The sequence below is a fragment of the Mobula hypostoma genome, chromosome 6, assembly GCF_963921235.1.
Source record: "Mobula hypostoma chromosome 6, sMobHyp1.1, whole genome shotgun sequence".
Classification (NCBI taxonomy): domain Eukaryota; kingdom Metazoa; phylum Chordata; class Chondrichthyes; order Myliobatiformes; family Myliobatidae; genus Mobula; species Mobula hypostoma.
In genome coordinates, this window is record NC_086102.1 from 18,634,134 (window position 1) to 18,661,022 (window position 26,889).

A 26,889-nucleotide genomic window follows, 5' to 3' on the forward strand; every position below is an offset into this window, starting at 1 on the left:
GACATGTAAAATCATTGAAAAGAAGTGGTCCTATTACTGACCCCGGTGGAACACCACTAGTCACTGACAGCCAACCAGAAAAGCCCTCCTTTATTCCCACTCATTGCCTCTTACCAATCAACCAATCTTCCATCTGTGCCAATACCTCTCCTGTATTACAATGGACTCTTAACTTGTTAAGCAGCCTCATGTGTGGCACCTTGTCAAAGACCTTCTGAAATTGCAAGTAAACAGCATCCACTGTCTCTCCTTTGTTTACCCAGCATGTTAGTTCCTCAAAGAATTCCAATTTGGTTCAGAGTATAAGCGAATATACAGTGTCAATAGATTGTCAGGCAAGATTTCCTCTTAAGGAAACCATGTGACTTTTGACCTACTTTATCATGTGCCTCAAAGTATTCCGAAACCTCATCCTTAATCATGGACTCCAATATCTTCCCACTATTATCACCTTTCAGCCACAACTTAATGATGTCCACAACATCATTGCTGACGACATCTAAATGCATAAAAAGATCATTTACTTTATTATGTGTGTTGTGTGTTACACTTCAGCTCATCTCACTGACTGCAGTTTTGCCCCATCATTGGCCTGTCTGTGCTAGCTGTCTCACTACACTTTGCCCGTTTGTAAACCAACTGCCCCATCATCAGCACTATCACTCCGTTTCCCATCCCCTTGCCAAATTAGTTTAAACCCAACCCAACAGCTGCAACAAAACTGTCCGCAAGGGAATTGGTCCTCCGTGGGCTCAGGCGTAACCTGTCTTTTTGGTATAGGTTATACTTTCCCCAGAAGAGATCGCAATGATCCAGAAATCTGAACACCCTCCCCGTACCAATTCCTCAGCCGTGCATTCATGTGTCATACCATCCTAATCTTATCCTTGCTGGTGCTTACCACGTTCCCTCTAGTTTTTTTTAAACAGCTGAGCAGACCAACCGTTGCTCAGCATCGCATCCCTGCATGTATTTTAAGGCATAAAAATCCATGCTTGTGCTTGCTTTAACAAAGTCGTAGCTGGCTGTCCATGATCACGTTATAACATAGTTAAACCGAATACCAGGGCCTGTGTCTTTGTTTAAGTCTAATCGGTGATAGTAATTTTCTCTGACACCCTTCCCCTTTAGAATGCTTTGACCCAATCTGTGTCATCCTTGACCCGGGCACCTGTGAGGCAACAAACCATGTAGCTGTGTCTTTTATGTCCTCCGAGTCACCTGTCTGCTGCTCTACGGAACCCCTATCACTTACTGCACTTCTCTTCTTCCCCCTTCCCTACTGAGGCACAGAGCGAGAGACCTGGTCACTGCGATTTCCCCCGGTAGGTCATTCCTCAGTCCCTCCCTCCCCATCAGTATCCAAAGTGGTATACTTGTCATTGAGGGGAGCGGCCATTGGGGTACCCTGCACTGCGGCCTATTCTCTTTCCCTCTCCTGACAGTCACCCAGGTCCACAACAGAGAACCACATCAGAATCAGATGCCATAAAATTAGTTTGCTTTTTGCGACGGCAGTGCAATGCGATGCATACAATGACTACAGTACTTTGCAAATGCCTCGGCACCTGAGCTACATGCACGAGCCTGAGACCTTGGCACAGTATTGTACGAGTTGGTGTCGACAGGCCCTGTTGAAACATGGTGACCTTTGCAGGCTGCCCTGGCACATCCTCAGCCTGTGGTGGGCATTGATGCAAACGATGCATTGAACCGTATATTCTCAAATGTACACGTGACAAATAAAGCTCAACCAGCTGATCTAATAGTGGAGTGATTGCGAGAAGTAGAATTAATAGTCATAGTCATACTTTATTGATCCCGGGGGAAATTGGTTTTCGTTACAGTTGCACCATAAATAATAAATAGTTAAATAGTAATATGTAAATTATGCCAGGAAATTATGAAATAAGTCCAGGACCAGCCTATTGGCTCAGGGTGTCTGACCCTCCAAGGGAGGAGTTGTAAAGTTTGATGGCCACAGGCAGGAATGACTTCCTGTGACGCTCTGTGTTGCATCTCGGTGGAATGAGTCTCTGGCTGAATGTACTCCTGTGCCCAACCAGTCCATTATGTAGTGGATGGGAGACATTGTCCAAGATGGCATGCAACTTGGACAGCATCCTCTTTTCAGACACCACCGTCAGAGAGTCCAGTTCCATCCCCACAACATCACTGGCCTTACGAATGAGTTTGTTGATTGTGTTGGTGTCTGCTACCCTCAGCCTACTGCCCCAGCACACAACAGCAAACGTGAGTCTGAGAACACGGCAGCACCAATAGGAAGGAGACGTGTGACAGTGCTGATTGGTTCAGAAGCCTGACAGCAGTGGCGGGAAAGCTGTTATAAAGCTGGACTCCTGGGTTTTTAAGCTCTGGTATGTTCTCCCAGATGGCAGAAGAGAGAAAAGGGGATGGCTAGGCTGACAGGGTCGATGCTCTCGCTGTTCTACAGAAATGCACCCAGAAAGTGGACTGCATGGAAGGACATAATCGGTCTGTGATAGACTGGGTGATGTCTATCACTCTCAGCAGATTCATCAGTCCAGTGCTGACTGTGTCTATGACAATAATCTAACTTGAATCAACAGATATTGCAAGTATGGGGAGGCATAATTTTAAGGTCTTTGTAGGAAAGATGTCAGACAGAGTTGTGGGTGAATGAAACACCTTCTCGGGTGGTGGCAGAGGCAGATACAGTAGGAACATTTAAAAGACTTAGATAGGCGCATGGATGAAGCAAAAGTGAAGGCAATGTGGGAATGAAGCATTAGATTGATCGTAGAGTAGGTTACCTTTTCACCAACTTGCCATCAGGGAGACGCTACAAGTCCACCACCACTAGGACTACACGTCTTCTCTGAAGCTTCTTTTCTGCAACTACCAGCTTCTCAACAAAACTCCCTTGGGTGTAATTCCCTAGCTATCCCTGCACAACATCTGTTCAATGGTCCTTCCTGCTCTTCTGGTTCTGTTGGGGCTGCTCATATGTTAATTAGATTAGATTAGATTCAACTTTATTGTCATTGTGCCGAGTACAGATACAAAGCCAATGAAATGCAGTTAGCATCTAACCAGAAATGCAAAGAATAGTGTTAATCTCACCCGGTCCCTCAGCACCAGCTCCATAGCCAAGAAAGCCCAGCTGCGTCTCTACTTTCTGCGAAGGCTGAGAAAAGTTCATCTCCCACCCCTCATCCTCACCACATTCTACTGAGGTTGTATCGAGAGCACCCTGAGCAGCTGCATCACTACCTAGTTCAGAAATTGCACCATCTCGGATCGCAAGACCCTTCAGTGGATAGTGAGGTCAGCTGAGAAGATCATCGGGGTCTCTCTTCCCGCCATTACAGACATTTACACCACATGCTGCATCCGTAAAGCAAACAGCATTATGAAGGACTTGACGCACCCCTCATACAAACTCTTCTCCCTCCTGCCATCTGGCAAAAGGCACCGAAGTATTCGGGCTCTCACGACCAGACTATGTAACAGTTTCTTCCCCCAAGCCATCAGATTCCTCAGTACCCAGAGCCTGGACTGACACCAACCTACTGCCCTCTACTGTGCCTATTGTCTTGTTTATTATTCATTGTAATGTCTGCACTGATTTGCGCACTTTTATGCAGTCCCGGGCAGGACTATAGTCTAGTGTAGTTTTGTGTTTTTTTACATAGTTCAGTGTAGTTTTTGTATTGTTCATGTAGCACCATGGTCCTGAAAAACGTTGTTTCACTTTTACTGTGTACTGTACCAGCAGTTATGGTCGAAATGACAATAAAAAGTGACGACTTATTTACAAAATAACTGCAAATAAAAAGTAAGTACAGCACACAAATGTAAAAGTACTGAGACAGTACAATATGGGTGCAATACTGCTTAGCACTGTGATGTGAGGTTCAGCAGGGTCACAGGCTCAGGGAAGAAGCTCTTCCTGTGCCTGCTGGTGCGGGAGCGGAGGCTCCTGTAGCACCTACCATTTTATGCTTGACACCGAACCACAATCAGTTCTGGTATGTTTCACATACTGGCAATAAAGTGATTCTGATTCAAGTCAGCCTAACATAGTGGGGCAAAGTGCCTGTACTGTGCAAATCAGCCTAACATTGTGGGACAAAGGGCCTGTACTGTGCAAGTCAGCCTAACATTGAGGGGCAAAGGGCCTGTACTGTGCAAATCAGCCTAACATTGAGGGGCAAAGGGCCTGTGCTGTGCTGGCCTGTACGGTGCAAATCAGCCTAACATTGTGGGACAAAGGTCCTGTACTGTGCTGGCCTGGCCTGTATGGTGCAAATCAGCCTAACATTGTGGGGCAAAGGGCCTGTACTGTGCAGTACTGTTCCACGTTCAGAGCAGTGGCCATACTTGGCGGCAATGCAACTTGTCAGGAAACTTTTCCTGTAGCATATCTGTAAATGATCAAGGGAATCCTGTTAGGCATATTAGTTGTTTTTATCCATGCTGATAATTTTCGGAGGGCTAAATCTGTTAACTTACTCTGCTGTGGTACTTCATGAGGAATCTAGTGATCACCTAGTCCTGTTGACTTTCCTTTGGGTTGTCCTGGGGAATTGCCACGAGGATACAAACCCCTAAAACCCATTGGTCTTGATTGAACTACAGGTCAAAGATAATTAGACCATAAGACATAGGAGCAGAATTAGTCCATTTGGCCCATCGAGTCTGCTCCACCATTTCATCATGGCTGATCCATTTCCCTCTCAGCCCCAATCCCCTGCCTCACCCTATATCCTTTCATGCCCTGGCCAATCAAGAATCTAATATTGGAGAAGGTAATTGTGTTTTTTTTTTGGTTTAATGGTTTTTGATTACTTGTTGCTTTGTGTTTTTAGAACCTTTTTAGTACTTCATTAAAGTATGAAAATAACTTTTATTGGCTCTGAATGTCTACAGAATTTTAAAAACTATTGGACTATGCGAACTTGGGTTTGACTGGACTTTGTGTGGCTTTGTACACTTTCGATATTGTGTATAATTCTGGTTGTCTCAGTGCAGGAAGGATGTGAAGGCCTTGGAGAGGGTGCTGAAGGGGTTTTCCAGGCCGCTGTTTGGATTGGAGGGTATGAGCTGTAAGGAGAGGTTGGGCAAATTTGGGCTGTTTTCTTTTCTGGAGTGTCTGAGGCTCTAAAGGCAGCTTTGATACAAGTTTATAAGATTGAGAGGGATAGATTGGTTAGACAGTCAGAATTTTTTTACCCAGGGCAGAAATGTACTAAAAGTACTAGAAGACATGCCTTCAAGGTGAGGGGGTAGTTTAAAGGAGAGGCAAGATTTTTTATTGACACAGAGCGGTCAGGTCTTGGAGTGGGCTGTCAGAAAGCAGATAAGGTAGTACTGTTAAAGAGGCTTCCAGTAAGATGATGGTGTGCTGAGTTCCAGTGACTTTTATGGGGTCAAACAAAGGAGTTAATTGTCTTTCCAAAATGTATTTTTTATGATAGTAAGATGGACATTAAGAACTTAAAGTACTGCAGGTTTACCCCATCTATGAGTTGCTTATTGACAGAGAAACTGAAGGAGCAGTACTTGGAACAGATCGTGCTGATGTCTGCGCCAGAGGGGCGTCAAGACAATAAGACCATAAAACGTAAGAGCAGGATTAGGCAATCTGGCCCATCGAGTCTGCCTCGCCATTCAATCATGGCTGATCCTATTTTTTTTTATCTCTTCCTCAACCCCAGTTCTCAGCCTTCTCCCTGTAACCTTTGATGCCATGTCCAAGCAAGAACATAATCATTCTCTGCCTTAGGTACACCCAACGACCTGTCCTCCACAGGTGCATGTAGCAACAAATTCCACAAATTCAGAACCCTCTGGCTAAAGAAATTTCTCTGCATCTCTGTTTTGAATGGACGCCCCTCTATCCTGAGGCTGTGCCCTCTTGTCCTAGACTCTCCCACCATGGGAAACATCCTTTCCACATCTACTCTGTCTAGGCCTTTCAACATTCGAAAGGTTTCAATGAGATCCCCCCTCATCCTTCTGCATTCCAGCGAGTACAGATCCAGAGCTATCAAACGTTCCTCATATGATAACCCTTTCATTCCTGGAATCATCCTTGTGAACCTCCTCTGCACCTTCTCCAATGCCAGCACATCTTTTCTAAGATGAGGGGCCCAAAACTTCACAATACTCAAGGTGAGGCCACATCAGTGAGTTATAAAGTCTCAGCATCACATTCTTGCTCTTGTATTCTAGACCTTTTGAAATGAATGCTAACATGGCATTTGCCTTCCTCACCACCGACTCAACCTGCAAGTTGACCTTCAGGGTGTTCTGCACAAGGATTCCCAAGTCCCACTGCATCTCAGATTCCTGAACTTTCTCCCTGTTTAGAAAATAGTCTGCACATTTATTTCTGCTACCAAAGTGCATGACCATGCATTTTCCAATACTGTATTTCATTTGCCACTTTCTTGCCCATTCTCCTAATCTGTCTAGGTCCTTTTGCATCCTGCCTGGTTCCTCAACACTACCTGCCCCTTCACCAATCTTCCTATCATCTGCTAACTTAGCAACAAAGCCATCTATTCCATCATCTAAATCATTTATATACAGCATAAAAAGAAGTCGTCCCAATACCGACCCCTGCAGAACACCACTAGTCACTGGAGTCAACCAGACAGGGGTCCTTTTATTAGCACTCGCTTCCTCCTACCAATCAGCCAATGCTCTAACCATGTTAGTAACTTTCTTGTAATACCATGGGCTCTTAACTTGGTAAGCAGCCTCATGTGTGGCGCCCTGTCAAAGGAATTCTGGAAGTCCAAATATACCAACATACACTGCATCCCCTTTATCTATCCAACTTTGTATCTCCTCAAAGTATTCCAACAGGTTTGTCAGGCAGGACTTTCCCTTAAGGAAACCATGCTGGCTTTGTACTATTTTGTCCCGTGTCACCAAGTACTCCATCACCTCATCCTTAATGATTGACTCTAACATCTTCCCAACCACTGAGGTCAGGCTAACTGGTCTATAATTTCCTTTCTGCTGCCTTCCTCCATTCTTAAAGAGTGGAATAACATTTGCAGTTTTCCAGTCCTCTGGCACCATGCCAGAGTCTAATGATTTTTGAAAGATTATTTCTAATGCCATCACAATCTCTAACACTACCTCTTTCAGAACCCTAGGGCGCAGTTCCTCTGGTCCGGGTGACTTATGTACCTTTAGGTCTTTCAGTTTTTTGAGCACCTTCTCTCTTGTAACAGTAACTGCACCCACTTCTCTTCCTTCACACACTACAACATCAGGCATACTGCTAGTGTCTTCCACAAAATACTCATTTAATTCATCAGCCATCTCCTTGTCCCTCATTATTATTTCTCCTGCCTCATTTTCTAGCAGTCCTATATCCACTCTCATTTCTCTTTTATTTTTTAACATATTTGAAAAAACTTTTACTATCCACTTTGATATTATTTGCTGGCTTGCTTTTCTATTTCATCTTTTCTCTTCTCAGGGTTTTTTTATTTGCTCTCTGTAGGTTTTTTAAAAAAAACTTCCCAATTCTCTATCTTCCCACTAATTTTTCCTTTGTTGTATGCCATTTCTTTTGTTTTTACAATGGCTTTGACTTCCTTTGTCAGCCACGGTTGTACTATTTTACCATTTGAGTATTTCTTCATTTCTGGAATATGTCTGTCCTCTGCCTTCCGCATTTTTCCCAGAACCGCATGCCAGTGCTGCTCTGCTGACATCCCTGCTAGCCGCTCCTTCCAATTTACTTTTGTGTTGGAGGAGTCCGTGCGTGAGGGTGTGCAGTCTTAACAGCGAGCGATGGACTTAGTCGCTTTTCTTGTCATCGCAAGTCCCTGCTGGACGTTGTTAATGTGGAATGCTGCAAATCCAAATCACTGATTTATTGGCGGACGCTGGGGGAGCTGCGTGGCTTCAGTCATAAATAGGACTAGGCCACAAGCTGCAGTGTCGCCTGTTTGCAACCGCCCAGGAGTCGGTCTGCTCCACCGGAGTGCTGGTGATGGTGCGGTGCAGCGTCCAAGCTGGAGTCAGTGCTGCCCCCCAGTGTTCGCTCAGCAGAAGACGAGCTATGTTGTATTTGAGTGCAGACATTCATGGATTCAAGGTCTTGGACTATGTCTATGTTTTGTGTGACTGTATTTTACTGCTATCTTGTATGTGCTTGCTATCCTATATGTGCCTCGTACTGTCTGTGACTGTTAGTACTGTATTTTGCACCTTGGCCCCAGAGTAATGCTGTTTCGTTTGGTTGTATTCATGGGCATTCGTATAGGTATGGTTGAATGACAATTAAACGAGCTTGAACTAGCATGTGGAGAGAGTGGAGAAAATGGATCTTTTACAGGCACAAGAGAATTTATTGATTTTTGCACTGTTCCTGACTGGAAGGGCATGCTCCTGTGCTGTACTGGTCTGTGTTCTAAATGATAATAATTGATAGTTGGAAAAGCTCAGCCACAGCTTTGCAAGGGGTATTCAGGAGTGAGACCTCCTCCTTATGCAGTTTGATACCTGGTAATACTCCAGTCCCTTTTGGTGGACTCCCAAACAAATAATGACATGGCCAGACCACAGAAATCAGCTTTGGAAAGAACCACGTTATTAGGAACAGGGAGTGGAACCCGGTGTGGTCTTCCACTGCTGCAGGCCGCCCACTTCCACTTTTGATGTGTTGAGCAGTCAGAGTTCTTCTGCACATCACTGTTGTAACACATGGTTATTTGAGTTACCGTCATCTTCTTGTCAGTTTGAACAAGTCTAGCCATTCTCTTCCGACTTCTTCTCCCTTAACACGGCGTTTTTACCCACAGAACTGCCACACGCTGGATGTTTCTTGCTTTTCGCACCATTCTCTGTAAACTCTAGAGCTGTTGTACGTGAAAATCCCAGGAGATCAGCAGTTTCCAAGATACTCAAACCACCCTGTCTGGCACCAAAAATCATTCCACAGTCAAAGTCACTTAGAGCACATTTCTTCCGCGTTCTCATGTTTGGTCTGAACAACAACTGAGCCACTTGACCACACCTGCTTGTGCTGCCATATGATTGGCTGATTAGACGTGTGCATTAACAAGCAGGTGTACAGGTGTACACCCTATCCTCGTTATATGCGGGGGATACGTTCCTCGAAGTCAACGCATAATGTGAAAGCGCATAACGTAAATAATTATTTAAATGGAGAAAATGGGGATGAGTTCTTGAGGGCTTCCTAAATATGTTTTAGCTGTAATTTATTCATATTTTCATACCAATATGACACAAAAGCAGTACTACAAGGCAACATTCGTACTTCATCAATTTAAGATGATTTTCAACATAATAAATCATAGAAAGTTAACATACTAGGATGTACAGTACTCACCAACAGTGATAGGTGTGTTCGCTCTGGGAGATATGTGGTTGTTGTCGTGTCGGGCAGTTTTACACAGATAAGGTGGATGGTTGTGGTCGTCAGGATCATCAAGGACAGCAAGGGGTGAAGGAAGACTCACAGAACTCTCAGTACTGCTGGCAGCAGGAGATGACACCAGTTTGAAGAAAGTGGTGAGGATTGTTTGCTTGGCAGCATTTTGTTTTTCAGCATAAATCTGCTTGTAGGGAAGAAGGCTTGACTGCAGGGAACGACTGAAATGCTGACTCCGTTCTAAACGTGGGTCTACGTCCATCGCCATTTGTGCCAAGTATTCTGCAGCCTTAAAAAATTCTGCCAGTTGCTTCAGATTGGAAGACCTGATCTCTTTCCAGGATTCATCAATGTTGTTAATGGCATGTCTGATGTTGAAGGACTTCCACCATTCCTTCACTGTTGGTAAACTCCCAGGATTTTCAAAATCATCTGTTGCTTGCAGCGTCTGAGAGACAGTTCGCTGTAAAAAAAAATGCCTTGAATGTGGATTACACCTTGGTCGAGTGGTTGAATCAGCGATGTTGTGTTAAGCGGCAGGAAATGCACTGTTATGTTCGGATGAATGCTGTCCAAATGTTTAGGATGGGCTGGCACATTGTCAAGCAACAAAAGAACTTTAAAGATTCTGTTCTCAGCAGTAGCATTCAGCCTCAACAGCAAAATGATTGGCAAACCAATCTTCAAAGATTTGACCAGTGACCCATGCTTTTTTGTTAGCTGCCCAGTGGACAGGAAGCATATTCTTACACAAACCTTTAAGAGCACGGGGGTTTAGTGAATGGTAAGCTAAGAGAGGCTTCATCTTACAGTCTCCTTCGGCGTTGGAACACATAAGCAAAGTCAATCTATCCTTTGCTGCCTTGAAACCTGACGCAGTTTTTTCATCCTTACTTATGTAAGTGAGTTTCGGCATACGCTTCCAAAAAAGTCCGGTCTTGTCTGCATTAAATGCCTGCTTTGGTGTAATGCCCAACTCAGCTATCATAGCCCACAACTGCACAGGGTAGCGTCTCAGAGCTGTGTCACCTTCACCTGACGCCGCCCTGTTTATAATTTCCAACTTTTTTTCCCCAATTGTTAAAGCGGTTCTCTGCCGATTGGCTGATGGCCCAGGACTTGACGTCGGATGCTTAGGAGGCATAGTTAAATATTTCAAGCACAAAATCACTGCACCGTAGGTAAAAACACAAAAGTTTAAGAGCGCAAGGTCGCACATCCACGCGTTACCAAAACCAATGCGAGACTGGCGGGAGTGAGACTGTGAGGCGTGCGTATGTGACTTGTACTGGCAGGAAAACAGTGCTTCTCGTCCCAACAGTGAGACTGTGAGGCGTGCACACGTGACTTGTATTGGTGGGAAAGTAGTGCTCCTCGCATAACTGTGAGTTTTGGATGCATATAAATGAGAAGTTGGTTGAAATAGGTTCCTTGCATAACTGAATCCGCGTTGTCTGAAGATGCATATAATGAGGATAGGGTGTACCTAATAAAGAAGCCAGTAAGTGAATATCCCGGGGATACTACAAATCCTGAAAGTTTACTGATGGTAGATTATTTACTGGAGCTCAAATTCTCTGCCTGTTGAATTTTATCCACACTTCCGCTTGGTTCCCTAATTCTTGCATGGTGATGTGTTGAATTCTCAGGAAAATCTCCGTGGATTGGGATTAGGCTCCTGACTTCAAATTACTCTTGTTCATGAACAAAGCTGATATGTTTTAAATTTCTTAATTCTACCTCAGAAGTACAGGACTTTGCTTCTGATTGACAGGATTTAATTGCTATTATACATTGAGGTTTTGATTAGTTTCACTTCTCACTTGCAAGATAACAATATGGTAAGGTTAATTTTTCCATTAAATTTGTGCTAGTCACTGACGTTGTGGTGTAGAACTTGCACTTGTATTAGACACGCTACCAATGGCTGGTGAAAGGAACACTTCTCTTTATTCAAACTTTTGATTGTAAACACAAGTTGAAGCTCTTGCAGATTGCACGGTACACCACTGGCAGGGGTGGAGGGGAGGCAAGGGTGGGTGGTATGGTTAGTGCTAGTGATCCAGGTTCAATTTCCCTGCTGTCTGTACGGAGTTTGTAGATTCTCCCCTTAACCACATGGGTTTTGCTTGGTTTCCTTCCACAAAGGTGTATAGGTTAGGAGGTTAATTGGTCACATGGGTGTAATCGGATAGTGCGGGCTCATTGGGCTGGAAAGGCCGGTTACTATGCTGTGTGCCTCTAAAATAAAATAAAGAATAATGATGCGTTGTGATCAGTCTCAGTCAGAACTGGGGAGTCCAGTATTGTGGGACCCAGACTTTGTGTCTCTGCCTGTGGTTGTTGGCCCTTGGCTCTTGTGTGGTCTCCAGTAATTGTCTGTAACAGAGTTTGGTCAAGTTAAATCCTTTTGCCCTCCTATTTTTTCCCCAATGGGAATTTTCCACTCAGTGTCTTTCTGTTTTGACTCATTTCCACTATCGTTATTCTATGTGGCAGGACTGTTTGTAGCCACACCTTGTGTGGCAACCTAGTTACTGATATGAAGCCAATGGGCACAGAGGAATTTGGAATTGATTACTCTTGATCTTTCCTAGAAGGGTCTCAGTCCCCACTTGAGTCTGATGACTAGGCATATTTCTGCCTTACTATCGTTCTCTGGTTATCATTACTACATAATGATAGTCAGCTTTTCTGTTTGCTGTGTGTGATTGGAAATGTCCTAAGAGTGAACCCAGTGCTCCTTTCCTCTCTGTGGCCCAATAGTACCTGTTGTTTATTGACGTCGTTTAGTGAAACTGAGAGAATGTCACATTTAGGACTTGTCTCTTGTCTGGTTGCAGCCTGTTGTTGTTATTCCTTTTCATTGCCTTACAGGGCATCAGGCGGCAACTAGCTGTTCCTTCAGCATTTTTATTTGTCTGTTTTGTTTTAACGAGGCTGAGTTGCTAGCTTAACGCTCAACCCAGCATGGATGGAAAGCAGGCAAGGAGCCAGCTAGATTCGAGCCCGGGACCATTCACCTCAAAGTCCGGTGCTGATGCCACCAGCTAGCGCAAGATTACAGCCTGTTGTTGCATTGATTTCTAGTTACTTAATTGCCATCAATGGCTTTTCAGGCTAATTACTGATTCTAGAATTCTGTGAAATCAGGCCTGGAGATTCAGTTCTTCAGTTCATCGTCATCATCATTATGTGTCATGTTGTATAATGTCGACAATCATGGTCTTCCATCTACTTGTTACTCTAATTCTTTTCTTTATCCATGACCAGGATTATTCTTGGAAAATGTTTTTACAGAAATGGTTTGCCATTGCCTTCTTACAAGGCGGGTGACCGCAGCCATTATTAATACTCTTCGGAGATTGTCTGCCTGGCGTCAGTGATAGGCACCAGCTGCTCACATGACCATCCACCATCTGCTCCCATGGCTTCATGTGACCCTGATCAGGGGGCTAAGCAGGTGCTACACCTTGCCCAAGGGTGACCTGCAGGCTAGCAGAGAGAAGGAGCGCCTTACACCTCCTTTGGTAGAGATGCATCTACTCCCTGCCACCCAATTCTTGAATTAAGTTGACAAATTCTAGAAAAATCAAGGTAGGTTATAAGTGTTACATTTGTTCTTAATAAACATAAACAGTGTGGGTAAAAACGAACACATCTTTGTTCGGGATACCCCAGTCACGACTTCAGCTCAACATGAGTGCGTACAACCAGCTGTCCAATGTCACTTCTAGTTCAGAGGTGAATCACCCACATTGCCCACTGGGCACTGCAGTTGACTTTATTAACCTTGCCTCCAACTTTCACCCTGCCCTCAAGTTTACCGGTCCATTTCCGACACCTCCCTCCCCTTTCTAGATCTTTCTGTCTCCATCTCTGGAGACAGCTTATCCACTGATGTCTGCTATAAGCCTACTGACTCTCACAGCTATCTGGACTATTCCTCTTCTCACCCTGTCTCTTGCAAAAATGCCATCCCCTTCTCGCAATTCCTCCGTCTTCGCCGCATCTGCTCTCAGGATGAGGCTTTTCATTCCAGGACGAGGGAGATGTCTTCCTTTTTTAAAGAAAGGGGCTTCTCTTCCTCCACCATCAACTCTGCTCTCAAACGCATCTCCCCCATTTCACGCACATCTGCTCTCACTCCATCCTCCCGCCACCCCACTAGGAATAGGGTTCCCCTGGTCCTCACCTACCACCCCACCAGCCTCCAGGTCCAACATATTATTCTCCGTAACTTCCACCACCTCCAGCGGGATCCCACCACTAAGCATATCTTTCCGTCCGCCCACCCCCTCTGCTTTCCACAGAGATTGCTCCCTACGTGACTCCCTTGTCCATTCGTCCCCCCCATCCCTCCCCACTGATCTCCCTCCTGGCACTTATCCTTGTAAGTGGAACAAGTGCTACACATGCCCTTACACTTCCTCCCTTACCACCATTCAGGGCCCCAAACAGTCCTTCCAGGTGAGGCGACACTTCACCTGTGAGTCGGCTGGGGTGATATACTGCGTCCGGTGCTCCCGATGTGGCCTTCTATATATTGGCGAGACCTGACGCAGACTGGGAGACCGCTTTGCTGAACACCTGCTTTCTCTGGCGGACAGAGCGTAGGATCTCCCAGTGACCACACATTTTAATTCCACATCCCATTCCCATTCTGACATGTCTATCCACGGCCTCCTCTACTGTAAAGATGAAGCCACACTCAGGTTGGAGGAACAACACCTTATATTCCGTCTGGGTAGCCTCCAACCTGAAGGCATGAACATTGACTTCTCTAACTTCTGCTAATGCCCCACCTCCCCCTCATACCCCATCCAACTCTTGGCTCCATCCCTCCCCCTCCTGTCTTCTCCAATCATTTTGGATCTCCCCCTCCCCCTCCCACTTTCAAATCTCTTACTAACTCTTCCTTCAGTTAGTCCTGACAAAGGGTCTCGGCCCGAAATGTCGACTGCACCTCTTCCTAGAGATGCTGCCTGACCTGCTGCGTTCACCAGCAACTTTGATGTGAACTGCAGTTCTTTACTATGTACACATACAATAACACGCCTTCCCCCTTTAAAGAAAAACTAAACACAATACTATATTGTCATAAACCTGCAAGAAGCAATAATGCTTTCCAACAAAGATATTTACATGAGCTTTAATTGTAGTGAGCAAATACAGTACCCTATTCACTCATTAACTCTCAGTCGGTCTCTGAGGTGGTTTGGTTATCCTTTTCGGTCTGCTCTTTGTCTCCAGAGATGTATAGTTTTCACTTTCTATGTTAATATTAGTGTCTTTTTGAGAACTCTGATAAACATTTTCATTTCTTTCATAACTTTCTGCCAAGATCTAATCTGTTGGTCTTTGTTATTGTTTTCTTGCTGTGTGACCATAATTTACTCCAAATGTCTCATAATGGAGCCCTGGGTTCCATCTAGTGAGTCTTTGCACAAGTTCCAACTGAATTTGTGCCCTCAATTCATAAAGCTCCTCTTGTTGGCTGCGTATCTCAGATAGCAACTCCTTCTGAAGTTTGGAAATGGACCAGGACAGCAACTTTTCTGACAACAGTTAAGTTAACCACGCACAAAGGGCCAGATTGTACCTGCACTTGATCCTTGTGGCTTCAACACTTCTTGCGGCTTCAACGAATTGTTGGAGCGCGGGTGGGGAGGGTTCAGAGTAGACTATGCAAGTACAGTACCCGCTGGATGGAACATTTCTGTTATCTGACCAACATAACTTTAAAAGTGGTTGAAAAGGATTCAATTTTACCTCAAGTTTTTTTTAATTCCTTAAATTAGTTACTAGAAATGCAAGCAGGATGAAGAGGGTATGAAACATGTAAATGCAGAAGTGATTTAGTTTGATTTGGCATTGTGTTTGGTACTGACATTGTGGGCCAAAGGTCATTTTCCTGTGCTGTGCTGTTCCAGGTTCTCAACTGAATGGTCAGTGCAACAAGTTGATAAATTTGACTGGAGCTGTGTGATCAATGTATGGTCAGTTCTGGGGCACCCTGTAATGTTTACCAGACTTTTGTCTGCTCCGGTTCTTCAGAATGAACCAGAATCCTCAAGATTGAGATGGGAACAAGAGGTCATGGGTTAAGGGTGAAAGGTGAAGTGTTTAAGGGGAATACAAGGGGCAATACCTTCACTCAGAGGGTGGTAAGAGTGTAGAATGAGTTGCCAGTGGAAGTGGTGGATGCAGGATCGATTTCAACAATTAAGATAAATTTGGAAAGGTACGTGGATCGGAGGATTAGGAGAGCTATGGTCCAGGCACAAGTCGATGGGGCGAGGCAGCATAATAGTTCGGCCTGCCTGAAGGGCCTGTTTCTGTGCTGTAGTGTTCTATGATTCCTTTATCCCAATGGCTCCCCCTTGTTCTACAATTGTGCTAATGAGAGAAGTCCAGCTGAGCAGTTTATGACTCTGGTAACCATGGGAATGTAAAGTCCCATGATGCCTCGCACTCAGACCAGAGTTCTCCATTTTATAATATAATCTGTGTCTATTTGTAGTTTCCTTTGCCATGGTTGACCTCAACAGACTACATGTGGTTCATTTAACATCCCTATTGCTTAGTACTTAATTGTACTCCTTTAGTTTCTCATCATCTTGTACAATGCAGCCCATCAGCTTTATTCTGTTTTGATGCAGGAAAATTTATTTGATAAAGATGCGCACAAAAAATGCTGGAGGAACTCAGCAGGTCAGGCAGCACTAAGAAGCAGTTGAAGTTTTGGGCCGAGGCCCTTGATTGGAGCTGGAAAGGAAGGGGGAAGAAGCCAAAGTAAGAAAGTGGGGGGAGGGAAGGATTACAAGCTGGTAGGTGAAAGGTAAAATGAGATGAGGGGTGAGGTGGGTGGGGCATTGTTGAAGTAAGAAGCTGGGGGAGGTGATAGGTGGAGGAGGTAAAGAACTGAAGAAGGAGTCTGATAGGAGGGAAGAGTGGACTATGGGTAAAAGTGAAGGGGCAGGTGAGAGGGGTGGCAGAACAGGGAATAGAAATGAGAGAAGGGGGAGGGGGAGTAATTTTCCTATTACCTGCCAGCTTGTCATCCTTGCCCCTCCCTCCATCACCTTTCTTTGGCTTCTTCCCCCTTCCTTTCCAGTCCTGCTGAAGTGTCTTGGTCTAAAACGTTGACTCCTTATTCCTCTCTATAGATGTTGTCTGACTTGATGAGTTTCCCCAGCATTTTGTGTGTGTTGCTCTGGATTTCCAACGTTCACAGAGTACCTTGTATTTATAATTTGTTTAAAATTGGTCTTTAGTTAAGACTTAGTCCTGAACTATCAGAAATTTTGTTTGAGTCTGTAAGCTAACTTATGAGGAACAACACCTTATATTCCGTCTGGGTAGCCTCCAACCTGATGGCATGAACATCGACTTCTCTAACTTCCGCTAAGGCCCCACCTCCCTCTCGTACCCCATCTGTTATTTATTTTTATGCACACATTCTTTCTCTCACTCTCCTTTTTCTCCCTCTGTCCCTCTGAATATACCCCTTGCCCATCCTCTGGGTCCCCCCCCCCCGTCTTTCTCCCCGGACCTCCTGTCCCATGATCCTCTCGTATCCCCTTTTGCCTATCACCTGTCCAGCTCTCGGCTCCATCCCTCCCCCTCTTGTCTTCTCCTATCATTTTGCATCTCCCCCTCCCCCTCCAGCTTTCAAATCCCTTACTCACTCTTCCTTCAGTTAGTCCTGACGAAGGGTCTCGGCCTGAAACGTCGACTGCATCTCTTCTTACAGATGCTGCGTTCACCAGCAAATTTGATGTGTGTTGCTTGAATTTCCAGCATCTGCAGAATTCCTGTTGTTTATGTGATCTGTAGCTCAGCTGGAAGTAAGAGAAACAAGTTCTGGGTTCAGGGCCCCCTCTTGAGTATGGAAACGTGGCTGCCGCCCCGTGTCGAATGAGGAGACAGGATGTTCTCAACTTTCGCACATGTTGTATTTTGGTTGAGTTTTAAAAAATTGTGCTCACAGTTGGGTATAGACTTGAGAGCAGTTGAAAGCCACCAGGTTGACTATTTCTGAGAGGTTATGCCAGCAGTTCTTGTAGTTCTTGCATTACAGCAGTGATCACACGAAAATTGGCTTGGTTCTCTTCTCTTCTTTCCCTCTGCTTTGATAATTAGCTCCGTGCTCTGATAACACTGGACAACAAATTTTTCTTTTTGAAAGTGTTCTTCCTCAGAATTTTTTTTGTTTATGATAAACTACTAGAAGCTGAACACAAATATAATTTCAGACTACTTGTATCACGTAGGAATTTGGAGAAACAAGAACTTTACTTAGTTGCCCAGCAGTGCTGACACTTTGCAATAGTTCAACTAAGCTCAAAATGTTTTGTTAATAAGAACGTAAGAACATTAAAAAGTAGGAGCAGGAGTAGGCCATCCGGCCCATCGAGCCTGCCCTGCCATTCAATAAGATCATGGCCGATCTGTCCGGAAACTCAGCTCCATCTACCTGCCTTTTCCCTATAACCCTTAATTCCCTTACTATGTAACAATCTATCTAACTGTATCTTAAATATACTTAGTGAAAAAGCCTCAACTGCTTCCCTGGGCAGAGAATTCCACAGATTCACCACTCTCCGGGAAAACTGGTTTCTCATCTCTGTCCTAAATCTTCTCCCCTGAATCTTGAGGCAATGTCCCCTAATTCTAGTCTCACCTACCAATGGAAACAACTTTTCTACTTCTATCTTATCTATCCCTTTCAAAATGTTGTATCTATAAGATCCCCTCTCACACTTCTGAATTCCAGAGAGTATAGTCCCAAGCGACTCAATTTCTCCTCATAGGTTAACCCCTTCATCTCTGGAATCAACCTGGTGAATGTCCTCTGCACTGCCTCCAAAGCCAGTATATCTTTCCTCAAGTATGGAGACCAGAACTGCACACAGTACTCCAGGTGCGGCCTCACCAGTACCCTGTACAATTACAGCATGACCTCCCTGCTCTTGAATTCAATCTCTCTAACAATGAAGGCCGACATTCTGTTTGCCTTCTTAATAACCTGTTGTACCTGCAAGCCAACTTTTTGTGATTCACTAACAAGTCCCTCTGCACAACAGCATGCTGCAATCTTTCACTATTTAAATAATAATCTGCTCTTCTATTATTCCTTCCAAAGTAGATGATCTCGCATTTACCAACATTGTATTCCATCTGTCAGACCGTGGACCACTCACTTAACCTATCTATATCCCTCTGCAGACTCTCCACATCCTCTGTACAATTTGCTTTTCCACTCAGTTTAGTGTCATCAGCAAATTTTGCTCCACTGCACTCAGTCCCCTCTTCCAAATCATCGATGTAAATGGTAAACAGCTGCAGGCCAGCACCGACCCCTGCGGCACCCCACTCACCACTGACTGCCAACAGGAGAATCACTCATTCATACCAACTCTCTGCCTTGTGTCAGTTAACCAATCCGCTATCCATGCCAATACACTTTCATGCACCCGTATCTCATGTCTTTTATGTGGCACCTTATTGAATGCCTTCTGGAAATCCAATTATACGACATCCGCCTGCTCCCCTCTATCCACTGCATTCATTATGTCCTCAAAGAACTCCAGTAAGTTTGTCAAACAGGACCTGCCCTTTCTGAATCCATGCTGCATCTATCTAATGGAACCACTCCTTTCTAAATGTTTCGCTATTTTTTCCTAAGTGACAGCTTCAAGCATTTTCCCGACTACAGATGTTAAGCTAGCTGGCCTATAGTTGCCTGCCTTTTGCCTACATCCTTTTTTAAAAAAGTGGCGTGGTATGTGCTGTCTTCCAATTTTGATAATTTTCATTTGTATTTGGTGTGTGAGGCTTCTCACTTAAGTGTCCAACAGTAATCAGCCAGCATTGATGGATTCCAGTTGCCGTGATACTGTTTCTTCATGACCATAATGTCCTGGTGAAACCTTTCACCACTGACAGTGCCGAGTTTTGCAGGGAAGAAGTCAAAATGGGAATGCAGAAAATGAATCTTTCGTGACATGTTGCACTCCATAGTTTTGTATCCTTGAAGCATGTTGTCAACCAGCTGTACCTAGTTTGGTGCTCTGCAGTTGCCAAGAAAATTTTCAACAACATCCTTGAATTTCTTCCATGTCTCTGGTTCTGTTAGAAGTTCTTTGAATTGCCTGTTATTGATGACCCGTTTGATTTGTGGGCCAATAAAAATGACTTCCTTAATCTTGACTTCAGTTGTACTGGGAAGCATCTGTGTCGAATATCGAAATCTTTCACGGAAATTTATAGTCTTTTTAAAACATGGCCTGCCATGCAACAACCACCTTGTGTAAGCATGCTCAGGCATGCCTGGAGAAGATAAAGAAACTTCTCAGCTTACGTTGTGGGGAACATTTTAATTGACTTGAATTATGGATTGAAATAATAAATCTCATCAATTTCAAAATAAAATGGTGCATGATTGGGAAATTTCATGGTGATTTTCATGATCAGCAGCCCAAAATCCATAAGGTTCACCCAAAGGTATTCATGAAGTGAAATCATCTTGTGTGCTTTGATAACTGGCTCTGTTCTGTGATAACTAGTTGTGTGTCCTCTTCTAGACCCAGATGAAACTAATGAATCTAACTAAAAAAAAGTGCAGCCAAGAGTAAAAATGTCATGCTGTTTTTTTTTCCCCATTTTGTCTTGCCATGATTGTCCAGTGTGATATTTGTTTGTAACATTTACTCCCAATACTGTGATCGGTACTCCGGCTGAATTCTGAAGAACTCCCAGTCAAATGTTCCATTTAGTCATGGCGTAATATGGAAACAGGCCATTCAGCCCAATTCATCCATGCTGACCATGGTGACCGACAATTTGAGTCCTATTTGTTCACATTTGGCCCATTTCCCTCTAAACCTCTCCTATCTATGTACTTATCCAAATGTCTTTCAAATGCCATTGTTGTACCAGCCTTAACTACTTCCTCTGGTAGCCAGCACCATCCTCTGTGAGGAGAAATTTTCCTTCAGGTGCCATTTCTTTTTCAAATCATTCATCTCTCATCTTAAATCTTGTTTTTAGCTCCACTTCCAAGGGGGAAAAGCCATAAGACATAGGAGCAGAATTAGTCCATTCAGCCCATTGGCTCTGGTCTGTCTTTCAGGCATGGCTGATTTGCTTTTCCTCTCAAACCTTTTCTAATGATACCATGACTAATCATGGACCCATCAACCTAACCCTATCTCAACCTTTGTGATTTTAGAGAATGTTATAAGGTTACCCCTCTGTTTGCTGCGGTCCAGGGAATAGAGCCTGCTTAACCTCTCCAATTAACTTGGGCCATTGAATCTATGCAACATCCTGTAAATCTTCTCTGCACTCTTTCTACGACAGAACGATCAGAACTCTACACAATACTCCAAGTGTGGTCACTTCTATAAAATTGCTGGTGACTTTGAGTTCTACAGTCATTTTGCAAGATGACGTTTCTGATGTCGAACATGGATAAAGTATCCACCACTAATTATTCACTTGTATTTCTCTCCCAGGGAATCCGCTTGGAAACACTCTTCAGGTTTTCGGTATTGTGGCACTTTACCCGGGACATTCAAGGGAACAGGACATCTTTCTGCACTCGTTCATTTGATAGGTAATATAGTGGACCGAAAAGGAAAACCTTTTCCAGTTTGTCTTGTCTTTCTGGGATTGACTGCAGCCTTTTTAAATCGTTCCCAGTGTAGGTAGGTGGTAGGAGAACTGGGGTGGAGTTGATGTTATATGGTGAGAAATTAGATTATAGGGAAATGGGTGAAGAAAACCGAGGTTGAAAGCAGACATAGATTCAGTGAATTGAATAGCCTCCTTCATTATGAGAAATATGGAAAAGTATAACACCCACATTAACTAAGACGGCCAGGTCCATGTCCTTTGACACTAGAAACCTGCTCTGGATTCAAGAGAGGTGGTGGCAGGAAAAATATGGTAATATTGGGCACTCCCAGTATTTTGGCCTGTGGTCTATGCCGGGTACCCACATACATATCGTGGACCACCTTCACACAATGTAGTCTGGACCACCTTCACACAATGTAGTCTGGACCACCTTCACACAATGTAGTCTGGGCATCTTGGGTTCTGAAATCCGAAATAAAAACAGAAAATGCCGGAAACACTCAGGTCACGCAGTATCTGTGTGGTTTATATTTTGGGTTGGAGATTCTTTGTCAGAATAGAACATTGAACATTGCAGCGTAGTAAAAGCCCTTCAGCTCACAATGCTGACCTTTTAACCGACTCAAGATCAATCTAATCCATCCCTCCTACATAGCCTTCTTTTCATCCATGTGCATATCCAAGTGTTTCTGAAATGCCCCTAAAGTATTTGCCTCCAGTACTTGTATCCGCCTTTGTGGCATTAAGCATAAAGAAAAAGATGTTGCTACCAAGTTCTGATATTGGCTCAAGTTTTCTCTCTGTGACACCGCTTACCATTTCTGGATGTTTACACTCCATGTTCTTGTCCTCTTTTCACAAACTTTACAATCGGAGGAAGGTGATTTCTCTCCCTAACTGCCCATCAACTTGATTCCCTCATTTGCTGATTATCCCCATGGCAACCCTGGCCTTGACCTGTCGAAGGTATTCCTTTTATTCTATCCCTTCCTCCCTACAATTGATGTTTTCATCTGGTAAATAGGACTAGCCTGGATGGGGCATCTTGGTCACATTGAACAGTTGGGCCAAAGGCCTGATTTTGTGCTGTTGAAGAGTCCGTTTCTCGCTCAGTTCTGACAAAGGATTTCAATCTGAAACACCTACTCTGTTTCTCTTTGCACTAATGCTGCCTGACCTGCTCAGTGTCTGATGTGTAGTGAAGAGTACATCGACTGGCTGCATCACAGCCTGGTATACAAATACCAATGCCCTTGAATGAGAAATCTTAAAGTAGAGGATACGGTCTAGTCTGTCATGGGTAAAGCCTTCCCCACCATTGAGCACATCTACACGAAGCATTGTCGCAGGAAACCAGCGTCGATCACCAGGGACCCCCACCACCCAGGACGTGCTCTCTTCTCGCTGCTGCTGCCATCTGGAAGAAGGTACAGGAGCCTCAGGACTCACACCACCAGGTACAGGAATAGTTATTATCCCAACCATTGGACCCTTGAACCAAAGGGATAATTTCATAGAACTTCACTTGTCCCTCCACTGTACTGTTCCCACAACCTATGGACTTGCTTTCAAGGACTCTTTATCTCATGTTCTCAATATTTATTGTTTATTTATTTATTATTATTATTTCTTTTTATATTTGCACAGTTTGTTGTTTTTTTTGCACACTGGTTGAACGCCCAATTTGGTGCAGTCTTTTATTTGCTCTATTATGGTTATTATTTTATTATGGACTTATTAAGTATGCCCACAAGAAAATGAATCTCAGGATTGTATATGGTGACGTGCAGGTATATGTACTTTGATAATACATTTACTTTGAAATTTGAACTTTCTTTTCTGTTACAGTCAGAATGAGACCATAAAACATAGGAGTGCCATTAGGCCATTTGGCCCATTACACCTGCTCCGCCATTTGACCATATCTGATTTATTTTCCCTCTCAACCATTCTCTGCCCTTCTCCCAATAACTTTTGACACCCTTACTAATCAAGAACCTATCAACCTCTGCTTTAATTATACCCAATAACGTGACCTCCACTGCTGTCTGTGGCAATGAATTCCACAGAGCCAGCACCCTCCTCATCTCTGTTCTAAAAAGAGGTCCTTGTATTCTGAGGCTGTGCCTGCTGGTCCTAGACTCTCCCACTATTGAAAATAACTTTTCCATTGCCACTCTATCTAGGCCTTACAATATTAGGTAGGTTTCAATGAAATTCTCCCTTCATTCTTCTAAACTCTGGTGAAGACAGGCCCAGAGCCATCGAATGCTCCTCATATGTTAATCCTTTCATTCCCAGGATCATTCTTGCAAACCCCTTCTGGACCCTCTCCAATGCTAGCACTTCCTTTCTCAGATAAGGGGGCCAAAACTGCTCGCCATACTCCGTGTGGTTTGACACATCCTCGCTTTTATATCTGGAAATGAACACTAACATTGCATTTGCCTTGAATGTTTAATTCCCTTGCTCAGGTGCCTGTTTGTGGTGTTGGACAGCCTCAACTGTTCGGATGGAGCGATAGGAGCAGCTGCACAGGGCTGGCTTGTCCGAGCCCTGAGCCTGAACGATGTCTCTCGAATCCTAGAACCAGTCTTCCTCCTGCTTCTCCACCCAAAGACCCAACGCAACTCCATCCAGTTCCTAAAGAAGAAAGTTATGGGAGGTAATATCAATGACTATATGGATGGTTGAAATCTGCCTTTCCTCCATTGTACCCAATCTGTGGGTTGTATGTATGGAATTGCCAGCTAATGAGATTGACCTTTCCCTGCCAGAGCTTAATTAAAATGAGACTTAGAGTAATACAGCACCAAAACAGGCCCTTCGGCCCAACTCATCCATGCCGACCAAGGTGCCTGTCTAGGCTAATCTCATGCTCCCTGATTTGGGCCATATCCCTCTTTGTCTCTATGTGGACAGGTACTGTACATTGATAGGAAAGGTTTAGAGCCCAAATCTTTCCTATCAATGTGCCTGTCCAAATTTCTTTTAAGTGTTATCTTCTTCTTTAGTCCATCACCCCTACTAGGCCGCTGACAGCAGCTCAGCTGAGTCCTCTGTCCTGGGTCAATAGAAGGTTGATCTTCCGCTCTCACCACTTCATATGTCGTCAAGGTGAAGATCCTTCCTCCCCCAGGAAGGAGGTATTTCGAGCTTCTGCTGGTGTTTCTGTAGCTCTGAGTTTTTACAAGATGGGGTTCCTAGCCCTATGCCCAACCCTCCTCCTTTCACAGCTGGGCTTGGACTGTCCATGTTATCATACATACCTTATCCAGCTCCTCTGGCACCTCATACCACCCTCTGCATTAAGACGTTGTCCACTAAGTTCCATTTAACTCTTTCATCTCTCACCTTAAACCTATGTCCACTTGTTCTTGTCAAATTTTTTTTACAGAAGTGGTTTGCCACTGTCTTCTTATGGGCAGTGGCTTTACAAGATGGGGGATCCCAGCCATTATCAATACTGTTCAGAGATTGTCTGCCTGGCGTCAGTGGTCACATAACCAGGACTTGTGATGTGCATCAGCTGCTCATACAACCATCCATCACCTGTTTCCCTGGCTTCATGTGACCCTGATCGGAGGGCTAAGCGGGTACTACACCCTCACCCAAGGGTGACCTGCAGGCTAGCAGAAGGAAGGTGCACCTTACACCTCCTTTGGTAGAGATGTATCTCCAACCTGCCACCCTCATGATTTTATAACATCTCTGTAAGATCATCCTTTAGTAATGCTCTAAGGAATAAAGTACTATCTTGCCAAACCTCCCTATAACTTGGGTGCTTAATTTGTGGCAACATTATTATAGAACTACTTTCCTGCTTAGTTATATCTTTGCGTATATTTTTGTTGTCCTATTACAGCAATGCTCCAGGTGTGGCCTCCCCAACGTCTTGTGGAACTGTAACATAACGTCCCAACTCGTGTACTCACTGTCCTGAATGATGAAGGCCAGTGTGTCAAATGCCACTTTCACTTCCTATCTACCTGTGTGCCACATTCAGGGAGATGTGTACTTGTTCTCCTAGGTCCCTCTGTTCTACAAAGTACTTGAATTCCTAGGTCCAAGGAGTTGACATGGATGTCTCCATAATACAGTCAAGATGGTGACTAATGAGTCAATCATGGAAATTAGGAAGAGATGCTTTACAAAGTGGGTTAGAATTTGGACCTCACTACCACAGGCAGGTAGTATAGACCAAGCGTTCCCAACCATTTTTTTTAATGCCATGGACCCCTACCATTAACCAAAGAGTCCATGGACCCACCCCCCGCCCCAGGCTGGGAACCCCTGGTATAGATGGACATCTTCAGGTACAGGTCTTCCCAGGTTACAGCAAAGTTTTGTTTCTGTGACGACAAGGTAAGGACAATTTGCAAGGTGGAAGCTTGCACAGAGTTTCCACCTGATAGATGGCTAATACCAGAGGATATGAGTTTCAGGTGATTAGGGGAAAGTATAGGAGGGATGCCAGTTATTTCCTTTTACACAGAGATTCATAAGTTCTTGGGACATTCTGCCATAGGTGATGGTAGAGGGAGATATATTAGGGACATTTAAGAGACTTTTAGATAGGCATGTGGATGAAAGAAGAATGGAAAGTTACCCAGGAGGAAGGGGTTAGATTGATCTTGGAGTAGCTTAAAAGGATAGAAGATAGTGTAAAAGGTTGTCGTATGTTACAACAGGACATTGACAAATGCAGAGCCAGGCTGAGGAGTGGCAGATGAAGTTCACCTGGAAAGGTGTGAGGTGATTCACTTTGGAAGACTGAATTTGAAGGTAGAGTACAGGGTTAACGATAGGATTCTTAGCAGTGTGGAGGAACAGAGGGATTTTGCGGTCCATGCCCATAGATCCTTTGAAGTTGCTGCACAAGTTGGTAGGGTTGTTAAGAAGGTGTATGGTGTGTTGGCTTTCATTAGTTGGGGGACTGAATTGAAGAGCCGCGAGGTAATGTTGTAGCTGTATAAAACCCTGATTGGACCACAGTTGGAATATTGCATTCAGTTCTGGTTCCCTCTTAGGGAGGATGTGGAAGCTTCGGAGAAGGTACAGAGGAGATTTACCAGGAAGCTGTTTGGATCAGAGAGCATGTTTTATGAGGAAAGGCTGAGCAAGCTGGGGCTTTTCTCTTTGGAGCAATGGAGAATGAGAGGTGACTTGATAGACGTGTATAAGATGATAAGAGGTGTAGATTGAGTGGACTGCCAGACTTTTTCCCAGGGCGGAAATGGCTAATATGAGGGGTGCATAAATCTAAGGTGATTGGAGGGAAGTATAGGAGGGGTGCCAGAGGTAAGTTTTTTTACATTGAGGGTCATAGGTGCGAGGACCGTGATATCAGGGGGTGGTCCTAGAGGTAGATATATTAAGGACATTTAAGAAACTTTTAGATTGGCATAAGGATGATTGAAAATGGGGGCTATGTTGGAGGGAGGGGATTGATCGATCTTATGGTAGGTTAAAGGTTAAGCACAACACTATCAACCAAAGGACTTGTACGGTGTAATAATGTTATGTGTTTTTTTAAAAAAAAAGAGCTTTCTTCCAACAGTGGTGAGCTATGGGTATTGAGCTTGAATTTTACATGATATTATAAAGTTTGAAGAAAATAAAAAAATGGCTGATATAGAGCAAGTGTTTACAGTACCATTGGTCACCATTTGGAGTTGATTCCTGCCACTGTCTGTAAGGAGTTTGCACGTTCTCCCCATGACTGTGTGGGTTTCCTCTGGGTGCTCCAGTTTTCTCCCACTTCCAAACATATATGGTTAGGGTAAGTGAGTTTTTGGCATGCTATATAGGCACTGAGAACTTGGCAACACTTGCGG

At 44.2% G+C, this 26,889-nt stretch overlaps 1 protein-coding gene across 3 annotated transcripts in view; it reads left to right on the top strand.

Moving 5' to 3' along the window:
• The window catches only part of dop1b (DOP1 leucine zipper like protein B), a 199,853-nt gene that overhangs the window by 90,221 nt on the left and 82,743 nt on the right, over nucleotides 1–26,889 (top strand). For all 3 annotated transcript variants that reach the window (XM_063050333.1, XM_063050335.1, XM_063050334.1), the window contains exons 17-18: nucleotides 20,929–21,029; nucleotides 23,527–23,717. In XM_063050333.1, coding sequence (XP_062906403.1) covers nucleotides 20,929–21,029; nucleotides 23,527–23,717 — 292 coding nt within the window. The remainder of the gene's footprint in view (nucleotides 1–20,928; nucleotides 21,030–23,526; nucleotides 23,718–26,889) is intronic.